The sequence below is a fragment of the Zootermopsis nevadensis genome, unplaced genomic scaffold, assembly GCF_977971745.1.
Source record: "Zootermopsis nevadensis isolate Lab colony 2312 unplaced genomic scaffold, Znev_1.0 Znev_ptg000006l, whole genome shotgun sequence".
Lineage (NCBI taxonomy): Eukaryota > Metazoa > Arthropoda > Insecta > Blattodea > Termopsidae > Zootermopsis > Zootermopsis nevadensis.
In genome coordinates, this window is record NW_028259138.1 from 2,739,563 (window position 1) to 2,760,409 (window position 20,847).

A 20,847-nucleotide genomic window follows, 5' to 3' on the forward strand; every position below is an offset into this window, starting at 1 on the left:
CAGATCGTCTCATGATTATTGTGTACGAAAAGTGTGCCATTGATCGATCAGAGGTGGACACTGGTCAGCGCAGCTCGATAGCAAGAACATTTTCAGGAACATGACAAGTAATTGTGGGGATAACTTATACGATGCCTATTTCCTTCATATGCTTGAATCTGTAGGGTGAATTCTGTTCAGAAAGAAGTATCAGATTGCTTGTAATTTCCTCTGCAATATCCTTTTCTGCCATCCAAGCCCCACACTGTAAGTTGTTTTATATCGGCTGTTTTCTGGTTTGATTTGGGGTTCCGTCAATATATTTTTCTTTTTAGGGCAAAAACGTTTTGAGAAGTATTGATGCATCTTAAGAAAATATGTTTCAGACTGCGCTCTGTACTTTTACCAGTGATTAGCGGGAGCCCTGTTACATACGATTTTTAACATTAATTGTTTTGGTGTGAAGACCTAGAAAGCGACATTTGGAAGACTTAGAGCAGATGGAGGGCGAACATTGCCATGAATCTTGGAGTAGCTTGTTAGGTGGAATAAAATTGACACAGGGTCGTGTCCAGTGGCGGGCCGTGGTATTAATGGTGTTCGGAATTTTGGGATCTGCTACCAGAGTCTCTCTGAGCCATTCATTAGTGCATTCGTATAAAATGAGTCACGGTTCGTTCTTTTCTTGAAGAGGGCTGTGATTTTGATGGAGGGCGCGAAGAGGGTTTTGTGGGATTTTCCTGTGTCGTGCACAATGCCAGGATCTGCGTTTCGATGGTCGTGTTCCGGTGCCCCAATCTATGCGTGGGAAGTGGCACAGCTCAGATTCATTCAGCGGTGACGTATGCCATGTCGGGTTTCCTCTTCTTTGATCCTGGTGTTGGCACAGTCGCCAGATAGGAATGAATAGGAAGTGAAGTCGGAGACGGTGAGGTGAAGACAGGATATAAGTCATTAAAGTTAGTGAACGTCTATAAACGAACGAAGATTCCGTCACAATACGTTTATATAATTAAGAATGTAGAATTCAGTTCTGGGCAACATTTTTCAGTCACTTTGGATTATTTTCAGGCCCACATGGTTACATTTCTTATTACGAAGCAGATGTGTCTTGCCTTTGTCTAGAATTTTAAAAAAGTTTTGGTCTTTTAGTTAATTGTTAACACTTATATTATAAAAATATTCGTGTCAGTGATTGAAGCATCTTCTTCTTAAAGTACCTATCCGTTCCGGATGTTGGCGATCAGCATAGGAATTTGAGCTTTACTGGCTGCTGCTTGAAACAGCCCTCCAGTGGACATCGAGAACAAAGTTTTTAGGTTCTGAAGCCAGGAGATTCTTGGCCTGCCAGGTCCCCTCTTTCCGAATAATTTCCCTGCATTATCAGCTGAAGCAACCCGTATCTATCACTATTTCTCATGATATGACCGAAATATTCCAACTTTCTCTTTTTATGGTCTTAACCTCGACGTCCTTGCGGAGTTTCTCGAGAACGTTTTTGCTGGTTACACGGTCAGTCTAGGAAATTCTGAGAATACGTCGGTACAACCACATTTCGAAGGCCTCCAACTTTTTTGAAGCAGCTTCGGTCAACGTCCACGATTCAGCGCCGCATAAAAGCACGGAGAGAATATAACATCTGAGTAGTCTTAACTTGGTGTTTAAGTCTCTGATTTAAAGTGCCGGCGTAGCTCAGCCAGTATAGTAACTGCTACGGACTGGGCGATCGGGGTTCGATCCCCGACGGAGGCAGATGATTTTTCCTCTAGCCTCTGCGCCCAGACCGGTTCTGGAGCCCACCCAGCCTCCTATCTAATGGGTACCGGGGTCCTTTCCCGGAAGTAAAGCACAACCGGGGCGTGATGCTGACCACTCACCCCCATCTAGTGCCGAGTCAAGAATGAGTAGGACCTACACCTCTACCCCCCCTCAAGCGCCTACACGGCGTGAAGTGGGGCAGCTTTACTTTTATTGATAATAATATAAATGTGTTGTGGCCATTTTTTTTTCTGTGATCTGCATGTCTTTACGTACGTCGTTCGCTCCCTGATTCAGCGACCAGTGGCAATAGCACTGATTAATATGTTTTCGTGAAGCTCAGATGCCACTCACTGAATATCGCGAGCTCTTGGTACTGGTTTGATGCGAGGATGGTAACTGGCGAATTACTTGAAATTTACATGTGACGATCCCGGTATCTGCCTTGGACTGAGGAAAACCACGAAAACCATCCGAGTAGCCTGTCTTCAGGCCGAGATGTGTATCTGGGACTTCCCGATTACGAAATACGAATGAAAATGTGTCCGTCTCTCTCTGTCCTCCAGCGTAACTCTGAAACTACTAAACAGATAAAGATGAAATATAATTGGGAGGGGGGGTGTATACACAAAAATGTCATGGTAATTAAATTTTGGTTCATATCTTGTTAAATGGAACTATGTCTCTGTCATGAACTTATGTAGAACTTACAGACTTGATAAAATACTCATTGTATAGAGACTAAATACAGAAAATAAAATATCTACATCTGGCCTGTAACTTTTTTGAAACATTTTTCGATGTTTAACAAAATACAGTAAATTAATTACTGCAGTTTGAATACCTTTGCGACGGTGTTAGCGTTCAATTGTTCCGTCATTAATTTCTCTCTGTCTCCAGTTTTTAAGTACACTATTCGCTATCTACAGAAGTTGACTTCCCACAGCTACCGTGTGGGTGGGAAAATAGATTTGCATCTGCTGTCATTGTCATCTGAAATAATTTGGTAGTTATGCGAAGTCGCAGCTACATATTTGGAAAATGTGTACTCCAGATCATTCCATTAACGTGTTTTGTCCCAGGCATGTACAGACTCGACTAACGAGTAAGTTAGTGTTCTCACATCCTTAAATATTTATTGTAACATACATTTACGAGGCTTGGTAACTGAGTCATGACTACATAACCATTATATCTGGTTTTCAGGAAACGTCACAACCCAAAAGAATGTTTTGTTGAACAGTCTTAATTGGCTTAAATTTGAATTGTTTGATGTATTTGAACAGTCGCGGAAGACCCTTCACTCTGGTTAACTAGTAACCTAGCAGTGAATCCGTTCATTTGTTTAAACAGCGGAAATGTATTATAGTGGCCGACGGTGGTTGTTTGCTGGGAGTGCAGGGGCTGTGTACATACAGGGAGACCACAGCCTGGTGACTAGAAATTGTTTGTTGAGATTAATCACATGTTTGCAATCCTTTTTGGAAATGCCAGGCGAACTTTGTAACTACTATTATCTGTGTCATAAATATCTTGGTTAACATAATTTATGTTTACCACATCCTGGAATGCCTGTTAACAAGCGAGTTACATAACTCTTTGTCAACAACATTATGGGTCACGCCTAGATAAACTAAACTTTTCAGATAGCGATAGTATTTTTAGAAATGCATTTTATTGCAATATCATTAGTGTCTCGATGCCATGATTATAAGTAGTTCATATAGTTTGTTGGCATGTAGCACGCATAAGGTGAATAGAAATATGCGGCATATGTTGGTCGGAAAATCTGAAGGGAAGATGTAAGAATGTAGTTCCGGGCATAAATTGGAGGACAGTATTGAAGTTCATTTTAGAAAAATAGGATATAAAAATGCGTGAAGCTGACCACTCGGCCCATCCATCTATTGCCACTTTATTCCCGGGTAAGTAACCCTGGACCTGGTGAGTCTCGAGCCGGTTTGGACGTGATGGCAAAGATAAATATCTTGGCCTCTGCCGGGAGTCAAATCCCATTCATCCAGCCCGTAGTCAGTTACCTAGTAACAAGAGTAGTGTATTCTTTAACAGGTTGAGAGTCTGTGCTACAGATTGATCTGTATGTGTTTGAGGTCCCGCTCCGGCTATGACAGCGGCTCGAGCGAGGAGGACGTGTCTGATGAATCCGCTGCCGATGAGATGCCGCCTACAGTTCGGAGTGGAGGCCGCAAGTCCATCAACAAGGGCCGCTGGAGTAAAAATGAAGTAAGTAAACGCTCCATTGCGAAGATTACAGTTTGTGTTCTGTATTGCTGTCGTCTCCCATTGTCATTGCAGCAGGAACCGGGCCGGTGTGTGATATTCTGCCGTCCCATTCGGCTAGGAATGCAGTGGGAATTAGGACCGGATTGTCGTAAGTTACTGTGCATGTCGACTATCGGAATCAAAACAGGGGTTTCGTGTTGTGTTTTTCCATTTGGATAGTTTGTGTGCCCGTCGGCATTTCGTTAGTAATCAGGACCGGCGTGCAGGAAGTTCGTGTCACAATTAGGTTAGGGATGTTGATAATGTTTAATGTCTCTAATTTATTTTTAATTGATTTAGATCAGAGATTCCCTTTCCTGGCATTCTTTTGACCTCAAAACGTATTTTTTAAAAATCAAAAGTAACTGAAAAAAAATGTGTATTAAGACATGGCGACTGTTCTGTGATGTGCAGAGGAGTGGCTTATGAACATTTAAGTGAGAACATTTCGGTGACTCTTGGTTTCCTTGCCCCAATTTTTCACATACTGAGAGCATTACTGCCACAGACTGGTGGTGAGTATAACTATATTTGTAGGAAGCATAGATGTATGAATTTGGGGTCAGTGTCTTGAATTGGCTTGTAGTTCTGAGCTCTGGTTGCGAGGAACGAGGGGGGTAGATAGATTCCTGATATATGCAGCGTCTATTATTTATTTAATCTTTTCGTTTCGTGTATGAGTGCTCTTGAACAAGGTTTTGAAACATACAATAAAAGAACACTGATATTTTTTCCCATATAACCCAAATTATTGTCTGTGAACTTATTACTCCTTTTCTGTTCAAAAGACTGTGCAGTGCAAGTTCCCATACTTTTCAACATTTCGTAGTCAGTTCCCGGTTTAGAACGTCACATATGCTGTTGTTACACTCGTAGCCCATATTGCAATGGTCGTAGTTGCAGCACATAATTAGATTTCGCTATCACACCGAAAACTATTAACGCTAGATTACGTTCGGCCTCCATTTGCTGCTTTATATTGTGCTAAACAGTACTTCAGCAAAAGTTGCATATTTTATAAGACCTGTTATAAAAAAATCAGGATCTCGCATTAAGTGGCTTTGTGTCCCTTCTGTCTGACAAGTTCGCTTGAATGCCATGTTGGTCTTATTGATGGCAGGAACAATAGAATGCCTATAAGAGGTAAAATGGCAGGGAACGATTGTGTTTCAGTCAGAGGAGAAGTTAAGATTTTATAGAAGAAAGTTTCGTACGAGGTCCACGAAACCGGTCCTTATGACCGAGACATCAGCTGTGGTCCTGTTTGGTTTTGGTGTTGTGTCGGACCTTCCCTCGCGTGAGAACCGTGTGTTCGGGTATGTGGAGTACAATGGGGGGGATTGCACTCGTGCAAGATGTGGCGGGCGCAAGTGGGCAAACCGGCTCGGTCACACAGCCCTTTAAGAATGATGGGATTATTTCCCGAATTGCATCGTAATCCTGATCAGCACGGCAGAAAATTAGTATGTGACTGTAATGTGAAGCTTTGGAACGTGATGGGTTAGGCGTAGTCGTCCGGCCTGCCAGTTTGAACAGGCAGCGTGGTGGTAGTTTGTCCATATATTTAATTTCGGAACCTGCTCAGCGCATTTAGGTGAAATTTGGAATTGGGCGTCTGCACTAAATAGTGTAAATCTTTATCATGCTAGAGTAACACCTGATTTAACCCTCAGACGCCGAAACTCATATAAATAATATTAAAAAAATTCAGTCCTTACCTCTAAGAAAACCGTGTCACAGTTACAGATTGCTTTGTTAATGATGTTGAAGAAGTAATTTTTCTTCTTCTGAGAATCATGTGAGAGTAGTCTGTGAATGATTAAGCACGTGATACGTATAGTCACCACAGGGTGTAAGTGGTTAAATAGACGTCGATAGTCTCTTTAATTGGCACTGCTGCTTTGTATTTCGAATGCCCCAGGTTCGAATATTGATTCGGTGACGAGCTATCTGCAATGTTTCGTGTTTTTGCTCAGCCCCTGCGTACAAACGCAGGTCATTTCGGACTTACTTCACATCCTCTTTAATTCGACGCAACATCGTGTATAACCCACCACTGAAGAAGCATTCCAGAATTATCATTTACAACAATTCGAAATTGGTTTAAATTTGTATGCTGTGTGAGAACTTGAGAACCACTGGACTGATTTTGATCAAGTTTTGTACTGGAGGTCCTTTGCTTATCTACCCTGCGTGTTCTGCAGTTTTTATCAGAGAGCATCAACAATCAAAATTCAAGAATTAAAATTCTAGAGACAGTAGCACGCCGGAATTGTTACGCTATGCGTGCATTTCAAGTCGTGTTAATGTTATGGATGAAGAATTCTTGAGAAGATTTGAATGGCTTCTTTTCCACCAGATTTTAAACAAGTGTTTATACATATTGATAGCAAGAAGGCTGGTGTACCGGCGACTCTCCTTACTTATATTTAGTCGACCTACTTTGTACTGTAGTTTTTTTGTGTTCTTCCACGGTCTTCAGGCAAATTCTGGGCAGTGTCATGACACATGCTATGACCACATATTTTCAAACCCCTATCTGCTTACTGCTCATTCTCATTTTTCCTATATTGTGATGTCATATACCCTGCAGTTAGAACGGCGTCATTAAAACCGGTCAAACACGGTTTTATTAATTCTTGGTTTATTTTAGAATCAGGTCATGTTCTGTGTAGGTACGGAGAGGCCTTGGGAAGGGCTGATCATTCGTCCAAGGAGTCCTATCAACTGTCTATAGCTTAAGAAATCTCCCATAAGGTGCTTCCCAGGAGTGCCATGATTGCCAGTTGATTTGGAATGGTTGTAGAAAGAAGCGACTGTGGACGGTTTTATGATAGCTCACAACTAGCCTGGAGGAAAAGAGTAAAACCTCGAAATAGTTTCGTATGATATTCTGTCTCTGGGCCGACATTCGTTAATGAAATATAAACTGTACTGTAGTAGCAGAATCCGAAGGTCCAGCGCTGTTAATACTTGAGCCCGCCATTGGACTTGATCCTGAGGTAGTTCTACTCACCTCTCATTCCAACGACATCGTTCTAAGATCCATCTTAATGCTATCGAGTTTACTATGAAATATTATTTACTGCTAGCTTAATATTTCATTAGTGAAATTATCTTTCGGGCTACTTGCACGCCGAATGACTTTGGCTGCAACACGCCGAGATGCAAGGAAAATTGTCAAGACAAGGGCTTGGTCCAGGATCTGGATGAGTAGATGAGCTTCTTGGGTCGGTACATACAATTATCAGCTGTCAGAGCTCGAACCTAGAGAAGATTCTGAGTTACAGCAGAGTTCGTAGCGAGTGTCAAAGAAAGAGTGATCGTGCCCCTGCTGCGATATAACCCAGCTTCACTCTCGAGAGTCTGTCCCTGTGAATAGGTTCTGGCCCTATGGTCTTCGCAGGTTCTCTGTTCCAAGTTAAATGTGAATAAGAGGTCAGCAAATTTATCAGGGTGCTCGCCTGGCTTTGAAGCCTGAAAGTACGCATTTATATGTAATTCGTTGTTGATATGAAAATTAACGGTTTTATCTAAGTATTTACAAATGACAGAATTAATAATATAATAATTAAAATGGCAGTGTTAGTAATTTTAAGCAGTACAGTATTCTGCTAAAGAAATGTATTCCATCACATTGACTTCTTTATTTTCATATGTCAGCTACAGACTGATAAAAGACACATGCTCATTGTGTTTACTCCTGCTTCGTACTGTGGAGGTCTCGGGGTCAGATCTCGGCCCAGAGACCAGCTATCATCTTTAGGATTCCTTATAACTTTTCTCAGGCTTTCCAGGCAAATGAGTGAGAATCTTAAAAAAGACCATGACCGTTTTCCTTCCATATTCTTTTCAATTCTTTGCAATTCTTTGCAATGAATCCTGTAATTCGTCGCTGTATAGTCTGAGATAGTGACAGCATCATTAACTAAACTACAGATAAAATACGTGAGGCTCACGGGTTGTTTACATCATGAGGGGCTAGTGTGGTCGGTCATATTTTGGGGCCATGTGAAAGAAAGGTGACGGACCCTGGTAGCAGCGAAATGTTTTGTTGCAGGATGGGCAGTTAAAACTGTTGGTGGAGGAGTATAACGAGAGGTGGGACCTCATCTCGCGGCACTTCCCCGATCGCTCCGATATGCAGTGTCAGCAGCGCTGGCAGAAGGTCGTCAATCCGGAGTTGGTGAAAGGACCTTGGACCAAAGAGGTGCGTCATCAGACTTTCGATGCATGTAGTAGAAATATGGTGTAATTTGGTAGATGTTCACCAACGTTTCAGAGGTTCTTGCTGCCTACATCACAAGGTCGATCGCCAGAAAGGCAGCAAGGACCTCTGAAACGTTGGTGAACATCTACCAGACTAAGCGGCGCTACAACCCAGAAGACAGCCATCTTTGGACTCACCGCCGTGAAAACCTCAAATCCTATTGGTCTTGTGGAGGTTTACCACGTTTCGATGCGTACGCATACAGAGCAACAGCACAGAAGTCTCCGCAGTAGCAGTCTGTCATATCTAAACTTTTTAAGCTACATTGACTTTGTCTTTAACTTGGAGGTGTTGACGTCCATTTATTTTGCGTATCTCCAAAGACCAGAAAATACATTAAACTCTTAACAATCCTCTTCTACAGCATCTTGTGTGTTTTCTAAACTTATAATCGCTGATACTTGCGCTTCTCAATCTATTCAGTACGTTCGTCACCGAATTCATATCATAAATTTTTCTCTACGTGCAAATCGCTCTGTTGATAATGTGCACACTATTCTCATACCACGTTACCTACAGGGCTGGAGTTGTTCACAGCAGTAATCTCTTCACATGGTGCCACGTTAAAAAGAAATACAGCGTACTCGTCATATTGGAACCCGTTTGTGTGACGATATTAGGTGTACACACGAAAGTTGTTGAGATGTTTAATTTCAGTTCTTACCGGTCCTGCTTTACATGAACCTGAAGTTGAACTAGAATTCTCAGAATGCAGCGCGAAACGTGGCATAAAATATTGTTTGCATTCAAGATGTACAATTTTTATGTTAAATTTTTTGGGTACGGTGAATTTTAAACGGAATAAAATGAAGGATTTTTTTATGTGCATTGAAATCAACTTTTCAACAGTTGATTTGTATGAATAAAACTAGCCTAGGATATTTTCCATGGTCTAGTAAAATAATAAAATAGAACGACGTTTCCGAGTACTTTCACTTTTTACTTTGTCCGGAGATAGGGATTAGCTCTATCTATTGGGCTTAACAGAGTAGGTACCTGAAGACGGAGATAGAGCCCCATCTCCGAAACGTCGTGGTCTATTTTATTATTTTACTAGACGATGGAAAATATCCAATGCAAGTTTTATTCAAATAACTCACCATCGTCACGAACTTTTAGAGTTGATTTGTACCTGCAGTAAATTAACATAAATTCAAATTGTGCACTTGTTTTCGTGCGTAACGTATTGTGGAGTATTTCATGTTTCCACTATTGTGTTATTTTACAACTGAGATCATGTTCAGAGTTAATAGGCGCCCTTCGATTCTTGGAAATCGGATGGAGGCCCGAATCATTTTCGTTATGGTATGTTCTGAGCGTGTATGAGCCTTATTTAGCATGTTATCAACGTAAACAATTACGAGTACAGTAGTTGAAGCTAATTTGCACCGTTTGGCGATTCAAAAGAAGGCGTGACTCGTTTACCAAAAGAGGAAGAAGACGACTCGTGACTGACTCATTCCCGCGTTCCTACATATTTGACCTTGGCGTGAGGAGGCCCTTTGTGGGGTGTCATCTTTTGCCTGCAGATGATCGATGCGCTACGAAGATTGGGTTTGTAATAATACTGGCGACAACAATCAGAAAGCAGTAGCAATAGCTGCAAAAAAAAGGATGATGATGAAAATGTGTAGTTTTAGGAGTACGTTAAAATTCTAAGGGCGTTCTTTATGCCTAATCCCGGGTCAACTAAGGGAGTAAAAATTACAGCAATGATATCGATTGTGCCCAAGGTTATTGTGAGTGCTACGAGGTCATCGTAGAATGGAATCGGTTTATTGTTGCGGTAATGTGATTCAAGGCCACTGCGCAACAATGTGCAACGCGAATTTCATGGACAGGCACATAAGATGATCTTTGTTATGCAAAAGCATAAAGAACACCCAGCAATTGAATTTTTCGTGCACGCGTGTGTGTGTATTTGCATGCTAATTCAGCCACCAAGTGGCCATTTATGTAGAGTGAGCATGAGTACACTAACAATAAAATATAACAAATGGAAGGCCCATAATTTTTTTAATATGACTTAAATTAATGTGTGATTTTCTGAAGATGTCTTCAGATGTGCAATCTGAATCAGTAGCAGATCACATGAAGCAGGACATTCTCTCTCAGAGCAGCTGAACATAAAAAAGATACTAGTAGAGACAAAGTTGCTGACTGCTTCAAGACTAGTTACACAAAATTGATGAAGAACTGGGCAGTTGGTGCAGCTGCAACTTTCTTGACTTGTACTCAGACGGTTTTTAGCACAAATTTTGTCCAGGCTCCGGATTGTACTGACTGAGGTTCTTTTGTGTTTCGCTCAGATTTTTCAGATAAATACTGGGCAGTACCTTTAAATGAGCCATTCCAGTCTCCTTTCATATTCTCTCCTTCATATTGTTCATCATCATTTTCCCATCTCATTTGGGAAACCATGATAGCTCAGTCAATAAAATGACTAGTTATTGGGTGCTTGATTGTGATGTGATCCTTGCAGGAGTAACGCTCCACATAAGAAGTTCCTCTGGTTCTTTCAGTCCACGGGTGTGGGTGTAAACCATGGTTGCGGAATAGTGTGGGGTTAGGATGTTGTTTTCATGGGTTAAAAGTGTGTGTCCCTGAAGACTTACTGTTTAAAAAGTGAGTGGTGGTGGTGGTAGTAAAAATAACTATAATAATGAGTTGCAGTAGTTTATTTGTGTAGTACATTTTCCTCTGTACCATGTCATGAAATTGAGTAGTATATAGAAGATGGCTGTCTTCTGGGTTGTTGTGTTCTGTAATCTGGTAGAAGTGGAGGCAGCAAGGACCTCTGAAATGTCAGTAAATTTCTACCACACTACGCAGTGCAACAACCCAGAAGACAGCCATCTTCAGACTCACTGCCATGAAAACCTCAAATCCTACTGAGCAGTATATACTTTTCATGAATGAGAAAGTATTTTCCGCTGCCCTGTATGGCTGCAGAAGTGGCTCAGAAAAATAGGTACCAGTTAGCATTGTGAGTTTTGTATGTAACAGTTTTCTGTTTAAAACTATATATCTTGTATGTTTGTGTGTTTGCTTTCATTTTATGATAGGAGGATGAAAAGGTTGTTGAACTGGTGAAACGATATGGGCCAAAGAAATGGACACTCATTGCCCGTCATCTGAAGGGACGGATTGGGAAGCAGTGTCGTGAACGTTGGCATAACCATCTAAATCCTGCTATCAAGAAGACAGCTTGGACAGAAGATGAAGACAGGGTGATCTATGAAGCCCACCGTCAGTGGGGTAACCAGTGGGCCAAGATCGCTAAACTGCTTCCTGGCAGGTGTGGTGTTTGGATTTTTTTGAGGATTCTGAGGGAGTTGATTTGGATTAATTTGTACTTTCAGATTGTCTAGGAGGGCAGTGGTTCTCATTTTTTTGCTTCTGCCACATGCGAGTTTGATATCAAATTTTATGGCATGTAATTGACTGCTGTGACATTCCTTAGGCAGGGTGTCTGGCTCTAAATGACATATGAAATAAAATACTATATATGCTAAATGAAAGCAGACATTAAGCTGTGCACATTTGCATTTAGTATAGTAACTCTCCAAATGTTCTTCCTGTTTGGTCAAAGTCACGTATGAGGTGCATGCTGCATCTTATTTCTCTTCATTTGAAATTTAGCCAGGTGTACCCAAAGCAAGCAGCACTGATTTACAGATCTGAGATGCATTGGAATGATCATCTGAAAGAGACAGAGGGTCTTGTGACAAAAAGGGCTTCCATGCTGCATGTTACCCAGCACATGCATGAAAAAATTCAGAGGAGCTCTCACAAGTCTGTTTGCCAAGCACTTTTAGAAATTGTGCCTATCTCACTCCACTATGTATGATGTGTTGTGCAAGAGACTATAATTGTATGCCTAAAAGATTCAGTTGGTACAGAAGATAACTCATATAGGTCAGGATTAAAGAAAATCATTTGTTTTATAAATGCTAGGCTTTCATCAGCTGAATTTGTTTTTCTGGTGAAACATCTAGTTTATCTGCATGCTGAGTGAATTAAACTAATGTGACTCATGACATAATTATACATGAGTGTGCCCTGCCAACTGCACTTAAAATTGAGTGATTTAAGTCATGAGTAAGACTTAGAAGACTGTTAGATTTACTGTGTTTTGATTAATGGTTGCAGCATGTCTCCAAACGTAACAGCCTTTGCAAATTACTATTCATGATTATCTTTTTTTCTTGTATGTGGTTGAACCAAGTCAGTCAGTAAAATGAATGGTTATGGGATATATGGTTGGGATTTGATTGCTTGCAGGGGTGGTACTCCATGCTTCACATAGAAACAGCCTCTGTGGTCCTTCCAGGCTCTGGAGTGTAGGGAATAGTGTTGGACCAAGATGTTATTTGTAGTGGTCATGGGTTTAAAATATGTCTGAAGCCTCAAGATTAAGTTTATTTTGAAGATAAACATATTATTCTTTTGATTCAAGGACTGATAATGCAATTAAGAATCACTGGAACTCTACAATGCGTCGAAAGTATGAGTCGGAGGAAAAAACGGGAGTAACAGTAGAAGCAAAACGTGGCAAGGGTAAGGCCAAAGCCCAAGCATGTACCCCAGATGGTTATAGTGGTATTGAGTCAGTGAGCAGCGTACAATACCAGACTGCAGCACCCAGCTACCAAGAAGGTTCCCAGCAGTCTCCTGTACAACAAGGTGTTGTTGGAGAATACCCAACACTTGCAGCTATTACTTTGGACGTGTATGAGGTAAGAGCAGACTCCCTGGTGATGCTGAACTATGGTTGGCAATTACTTTTGCTTTAGGGACCAGATTGGGCTATTTAAAAATGTCTAGACCAGAGTGCTCTGTGGAAAATATTCCGTAGTTTAATAATTGTTAACTGCCCATCAATTATTAGTGCTGACTGAGTTTACTTAATAGATATAACAGAAGACACAGGAAATTTTTTGGCAGCTGTTCCAGGGCATTGGTTGCCACCTTTCCTATTTGGTCAGCAGCAGCAGCAATAGTGAGATTGCAGCAAAGTTGTAAAGTGAAGTTTACTGCCCACAGTACAGGAAATGCTGATAATGTTCCCCATTGATTCTTGATATATTCCCCACACCTTCTAAATAGATTGACTTTTTACACTGTAGTTGTTCTTTGACAATAGAGGAACTTGAAGATGAATTATTTCTCAGAGTTGTGTGTGTGGATTTGTTCATTAGACTTCAGTTTTTGAATATTTCCACTCACTGAAGATGTCTTTGTGTTGATATTGTTTATGAAGTGCTTCTGTTTGTATAAGTTTGTGTGTTTATTTGTTACAGTGTATGCCAAGTTGCCATCTTACCTATTGGAATATAATAATATTATTATTTCTTTGTTGCTTGATAATGTTACCTGCTGTGTAAGATCGTTAATGTTAAAATGCAAAATCTGTCTGCCATCCTGATATCCAGTTGTATAGTAGCTCGGTCTTTAGCCGTGACAGTCAAATCTCTCACATCCCTCTTACCGCCTACTGCTTGCTTTATGTAAGGCTTCCAGAATATCACCCTGAAGATAGCAATTGCAATATTTGCCTAAACAGTGGATAACTTGTAATATTAGAGTGGATTAACCTCAAAAGCCAAAGTTTTATATTGAACTCTGAGTGTGAAAACCTAAAGACAAGATATTTTCCTGTTTGAATGTTCACACAAGACAGGCTACTGAAGAATTTATAGTGATTTTGTTGTTGTTGTAATTTTTTGTGTTACTTTTGTAGGGCACTGATTGGTCTCCAGAGTATTATGATACATTGAGTCATTCAAGTGCTGGATACTCTCAGACTGGCCCAAGTCCAGTGCCATCTGCAAGTCCTGTAGTATGCCAGGTGTCACATACTCTTAAGCCAGCTGAAAAAAATATGCCACCTAATTATGAGCAGGAATATAAGCCACAATCCCCTCAACACAGAACGTCATCACAGATATTTTCACCACTCAGGTAAGTGTTTTGTTTCAGTTATTTGCATTGTTATGGCTTCATTGCTTTGTCATGACCAAAGTAAACTGACTACTGTTATTGGTATTTGTTATGGAATGGGAGGATATCCAAATTTTCCTGTCTGCTGGTGGATGGTGCCCAGAACTGTTGTTCAGACTCGGCAAATTCCAGCTCTGGTAGTAAGGCACGGTGCCATTTGGCCATATACCCACTCCCACAATGACAACTAGGCATATAAACCAAATTATGTTTCTGTGCTTCCTAGGCAAATACATACACTCTTGGTAGTCTTCAGTACTTGACCAAACTCAGGTATTGACCCAAAGTTTCTATCATCTAATTACAGTAGGGCACCGCTTATACGGCAGGTTAGGGACCAGACCCCCGCCGTAAAGCGAAACTCGCCGTAAAGCGGATCTTTGCCTTTTTTCAATTGCAAATGCATATCAAAGCCTAATAAGATGTTTACACTATCATATAGTAAGTGCACAATATCGCTAGGCCTAAGAAAACGATATGAAAGTAAAATGAATATCAGTAGTACACACATTGTGGCTCGTTTGATCTTCAATCCACACAACTAAAAGTTTTTCCATGTCAGCAATAAGGCTATCTCTTTTTCTTATGACTTTAGAGTTCATTCGTGTGACACTTTTAATTTCATTTAACACTTTCTCCTTAGCGTTCACGATGGCACTAACAGTTTGGCGAGCTAGGCCTAGCTTACGTCCTATCTCGGCCATAGACATGCCTTGTTCACGAAGTTTAATTATATCTAACTTGGCATTTAAAGTAAGAGGCTTATGACTCCTCTTTTTATCGCTACTACCCTTAGACGTCTTTGTAATTACTCTGTAGTAACACAAAAATATTACATAAATATACAGTTTGTAATAACTCTGAAAAATTGCCAGAAATACGGAGACGCGCAGCGCACAAAAGCTGTAAACAGACTGAATCAGCGACGAGAAAATGGCGCCGGATGCACTTCTCTGACTCAGCTGTATTAGCGAATCGCCGTAAAGCGGAACGCCGAAAAGCGGGGCCTTACTGTAGTTCTTTAATTTTTTCCATTTCCATTTTGTTATAATTCACAGTCACAAATTTAATGAATATACATTCAGCAGTTCTTGAGTTGTTACATGTGAATAGATGACATTACAGTTATAATGGGCGTATTGCAACTTTTAGCCGTGACCACATCTAAAGAAATGTTGGCCCTATATGTTCATGAAGATGTCAGACTAGTAGTTTGAAATATATAAAAAATCTCAGAATGTGCTGCCATAATTTTGTCTTTGATATATGTCATAGATGTGGTGCTGGAAAGATTGTGACAACCAATTGTGTTTATAATGTGACATGCATTATGATGTGAAAGGTTAATATACAGAGCAAGTCTAAATGATGTTCCCGATTTGAAACACATGTTACTAACGTTTAACGAAATTCAGATGCACAAAATTGGTACTGATGGAAAGAGAAACTCTCCCAGTTTATGTTGGTATACTTCGCGGCCGCATAGTAACACTGTTTGCTGCCAGGGGCGATATGAGAGAAAATGGCTGCCATCGAAGACGGTGGAGCCTTTTTTGTCCTGGATTTCCACGTTCACCGGACCTGACACCCTGTGATTTTTTTCTGTGGGGGTTCGTCAGTGATAGAGTATTCGTGCCACCCTTACCACAGACTTTGCTTGATCTGCGAGCGCGTATCACAGCAGCAATTGATCATGATATGCTGCAACGTGTCTGGGAGGAACTCGACTACAGGCTGGATGTGTGCCAAGTTACCAAGGGGGTTCACATTGAATACCTGTGATGCACTGAAACAAAACTTGGAGAGTTTCTCTTTCCATTGGTGTCAATTTTGTGCATCTGAATTTCATTAAACGTGAGTAGCATGTCTTTCAAATCAGGAACATCATTTAGACTTGCCCTGTATACATATTACATGCTGTAAGAAACTAACCTCAAAGCATTGGTCAGATTACATGGCAGGCCTGGCAGAACCTACTTTGACAATTTGGTTGGTCAGCAGTAAGAGGATTAAGAGTTTTTTGATGTTGTATTTATTTTTAAGTGTAAATTTAACTTATTTTTGTATTTTTGTTTGTTTGATCAATAGGGAATTTGATTTTGAAATTCTGAACACACAATGTACTCCACTGAAACTGGTTCCCTCACCAGATGAAGGATTTGCAGATTTAAATATGATGGACTTGGTACCTGATAGTGAATATATTGCCTCTAACATTTCACCAGAGAAGGAGATGGCTGAAAAGAAGCAGTTGCATATAGGTATATGATGTGCATATGAATATTTTCCTTCATTGTTTCATGATTGTAGTTTCTGCATCTAATGTATACTATTTTATGACAGTGCATTTGAGATTACTGAAATTATTACATATTTTTAAATAATGTTACACTTTATTTTGTTATTAATGTTTTTGGTTTGATTTGCAGGTTACACATGTGATAGTCAAACCATCCACACTACAAGTAATAATGTGACATGTTCAGGCATGACTGCTGATAGTCTAATTCATGTCACTCCTTCATGTGTTGGCAATAGATTATCTCCACCATGTATATTAAGGCGAGGTTCTCGCCACAAGCGACGAAGAAGTAAAACTTCAGAGCAGCTGAACAATTCATCTGATTTCATTTTACCTGATGACCTTTCTGTATCAAAGTATATGGTGAGTGGATGTTCAGTGTGAAGTAACAAATGGAATTGAATCCACTAACATTCATACATTCACTTAAAGAACTTAAAAATAGGGAGACATGTATTTTGAATTCTTACTGGCCTACTTGTTTTTGTGGTGTTGTAATGAAGCCTAAACATTCAAGCAATTTATTCTTTTTTCTCTTTTTGCAAAAGTTTGGCCTCTAATTTTTTTTCAAATTGAATCTGTTGGTTGTTTATGAAGATTTCCATTAACAAATACGAGTTACTCAAGAACAAACTTCAGAATGTGTATATAATAACTGGCAGGGTTTCCCCCACACGAGCAGAAATTGTACTATAACTGAGAGTTAAGCTGCGTTGACATTGGATCTACTAGATTGAAGTACAGTGTCGAGTCCACCGTGATGTAAGGCTGGAATAGGTAACATGAGTAGCCAGGTGCATGATTATCTGCACTTCCTGGCTGTGTTTCAGTTTGGTTAATCATAGATTGTTTGGACATTAATTCATAAAATTGGTTTTGAGAATGCAGTGATACACATTTACATCATGTCAGTGTGCACATGCTTGTGGGAAATGGTCATGAGTTGCAGTATGTACTGTTTTCTGAAACTTGGCCAGCACAGTGATCAGCAGGCGAAAGCAGTGTGCCACTGTTGTTGGAGTTGGTTTTTCACTGCTTTAGGTTATTAGTTGTTATGAGAGCTGTTTTGTTTTACTACTACTGTTTTGATTAGTGGCAATATTTAGGATTGAACTTGGAAACTTTAGAGCCCTCAAGTTTGATCCTGACCACTGTTGGTCAGCGTACAAGTTTAGTGTTCAGAAGTTTCTGGGCATAGTGGAATCAACCCCAAAATCTTTGGGTACCAGTACATCACATCATTTATACAACAAACAATATAATTGCCAGTGTAATTGTGGTTTATTGAAGTAAGCATTGTCCTAAACCTTCATGGAATCCTTCTTTGTAGTTGTAACCGCCTGTCCGCACACGATGTGTTGTTCGTTTGTTGTAGCCACGGGATTGACTCCAGTGGTGTGCCCAATGCTAGTGTGGTTACAGCTATGTATGATTCAGTGTATGGACAGGAATAAAATGGTATCTCGGTAATTTGATATAGTGGCTAGTCAGTAAGCAAGGTTCTCTTGACACACTAAGAATATACGTGGAAGGCGGTTATTGAAGTTGCGCTTTCATGAAGGTAGTGAAATCTTGTAGTTGATGCAACTGGAGACAACACAGTTGCTAGTTTTTAAGATGTTCACTTTATTAACTTATTGGCACAAGCACATGTGAAACCCTTCACATTGATATTAAATCAGCGCTATGATTCGGCTGTTTATGCACTAAAATTTAGTGAAGAAGCAGAACACGTCTGCTTGACTTGAATCCCGAAACTTGAGAGCCCCAACAACACAAGCACAGCTACAAAAACCCCCGCATCCTGTAGTTATTCTCAAATTTTGACTGGAATACAGCGATCCAATTTGTCCCCCCAGATGTCACCCAATGACGTCAGAAATGTGCCGAAAAGCCATATTCGAATCTCATTGGTTCAGGTTGCCCCACTGCTACTGTTCTAGAGCAACTGTCATTTAACATCTAGTAGTAGTTATGTTTTAGCCTCGTAAATAACTTGTGTGTGAAAGCTTTGTGAATGTCACGTCACCACTAGACTGAAAGTCTGGAAGAAAGTTGTTCAAGTGACTGAGTGTTGCTACTCTCTTCCAATTTAATACATTAAACAAAGCCAATATTAATAAAATCAATCAATTTAGATTAATTAAGGCATATCAAATATTATCTAATCACTTATCCTTCATTTATATAAACCAAATTAATATGCCAAAGCTTAGTTTAACTTTCATCTCAAGGTTCAGCCTGTTCGGGAATCGAACTACGAACCTGGACTGGCACATAGTGTTCTTAATTTCATTTCTTGCCTGATGTCCTATTTCAGATTTTATTAATTTTTTCTATGTAGAAACTTCTTCATCACTCCTTGTAATCACTCATGTCTCTTGTAGCCATATAAAAGTTTCTTTTCATAGTGTTGAAAGGCACATTACACAGAGTTGATATCTTATATAGGTTTTTTGACCTTGTTTAAAACTGACCTGTTCTGCTGTTTATTTTCCCAGGATGACACTGGAATGTGTTCATCATATCTCTCCATCCCTAATCTGGATCCTCACAGGACACCAGTAAAAGCATCACCTATAAAGCCATTACTGTTCAGCCCATCACAGGTGAGTGTATTGGACACCATACAATTCACAAATTCACATAAACTTGTACAGGCATACCTCGGAGATATTGTGGGTTCGGTTCCAGACCACCGCAATAAAGCGAGTCACACAATTTTTTTGGTTTCCCAGTGCATATAAAAGTTATGTTTACACTATACTGTAGTCTATTAAGTGTGCAATAGCATCATGTCTAAAAAAAACACTGCAAGAATTTCCAAAATGTAACACAGATACACGAAGTGCGCACATGCTGTTGGAAAAATGGTGCTGATAGACTTGCTTGACGCAGGGTTGCCAAACCTTCAGTTTGTAAAAACGCAATATCTGTGAAGCGCAGTAAAACGAGGTATGCCTGTATTCTGAAAAGTTTTTTTTCAAGTTAAGTTTTGTAATTACAGCATCTGCCTAAGAAATGTGTGAAGTTTAGATTCTTGCCTCACAGTGATTGTCTATAGAGACAGTGTTTTATTTTGTGCTATTGAATTGCTGTAATTGTTGTGTTTAATGAGAAATAGATGAAGATGATTAACTCTGGAGGTTACATTTGTTTATTTTTTGACAACAAAGACTGTTCCAAAAGTGCAATTATCAGTTGCTCATGAGTTGTGTGATGAGAAAGGAGCTAACTGTCAAACCCATGAATCAGCTGATGCTGTTATAAAAGAGCAACCATCAGATTTTAATTTCTTGAATGTTTTGAGTTGTATTACCTGTGAAAGAAGTTTTTCATAACTGCCATGTAAGCATTTGATCTTTGATTAACATAAAATACTAAATACCTGAAATCATATTCATTACTTTGTAGATATTAAGATATGATGATGTTGAGATATTAAGACATTTTCTGTACTGAACATTCCTATGTATTTAAACCTACCTGGTATTATAATGCTAGTGATATAGTGTGCTGTTACAGTTATTCTGTTTGCAGTTCTTAAACAGTCCAAACCTATCCTTTAATGTGGGTTTATCAGCGACGCCCCTACGACGATGTACTGTCACTGCACAGTCTACGCCTCTGCAGCAGCAGGCAGAGCAAGAGAAGGAAAACAGTCCAGGACTCCTGAGTACTCCATATTCTTTCCCAATGCAGCCAACGAAGCTAAGTCTGATGAACAGGAACAGTGATCCTGATCATTCCACCCCAAGTAAAGCGAGACGGTGTCTTGCTGATCCTATGCCGAGAACACCAACACCATTCAAGAATGCCCTGGCTGAACTAGAAAAGAATGGAGGCATTGCTAAATACATGGTAGAGTGAAGCTTCATTCTTTTAATTTATACCAATCAGTCCAGAACAGTGTAATACAGTATTCAGTTCTGGGTTTGAGTAACTTTCAGAGCATAGATCTTGTCCCAAAAATACAGAGCATTCCACTGAACCATTTGTGGTATAACCTTTAGCCTTGTGTTTAATAAAATACTGGCCCAACCACATTTAGTTATACTTAAAAAATATAGTCTTTTATGTGCTGAGTAATGATACATTCTTATCCAGAATATTTGTCAGTAAAATACTTCCCATGATTTTACAGCAGCACATTTCTCAGCAACATAATGAATTCTGTGTTTATTCTGCAATTCATGTTTGTGATTTCTAAGATAAACATTGTGGATTCTGATTTGCCACACCTCACAAAGGA

General features: G+C 39.9%; 1 protein-coding gene across 5 annotated transcripts in view; it reads left to right on the forward strand.

Annotated features, from left to right (window-relative positions):
- The window catches only part of Myb (proto-oncogene like protein Myb), a 76,225-nt gene that overhangs the window by 28,140 nt on the left and 27,238 nt on the right, over window positions 1–20,847 (forward strand). For 4 of the 5 annotated variants that reach the window (XM_022069284.2, XM_087343556.1, XM_022069282.2 and 1 more), the window contains exons 2-10: window positions 3,849–3,981; window positions 8,081–8,230; window positions 11,356–11,588; window positions 12,750–13,029; window positions 14,034–14,254; window positions 16,382–16,554; window positions 16,723–16,958; window positions 19,097–19,204; window positions 20,136–20,456. In XM_022069284.2, the coding sequence (XP_021924976.2) occupies window positions 3,849–3,981; window positions 8,081–8,230; window positions 11,356–11,588; window positions 12,750–13,029; window positions 14,034–14,254; window positions 16,382–16,554; window positions 16,723–16,958; window positions 19,097–19,204; window positions 20,136–20,456 (1,855 nt within the window). Of the gene's footprint in view, window positions 1–3,807; window positions 3,982–8,080; window positions 8,231–11,355; window positions 11,589–12,749; window positions 13,030–14,033; window positions 14,255–16,381; window positions 16,555–16,722; window positions 16,959–19,096; window positions 19,205–20,135; window positions 20,457–20,847 lie in introns of all 5 variants that reach the window. The other variant, XM_022069283.2, reaches the window with a different exon arrangement.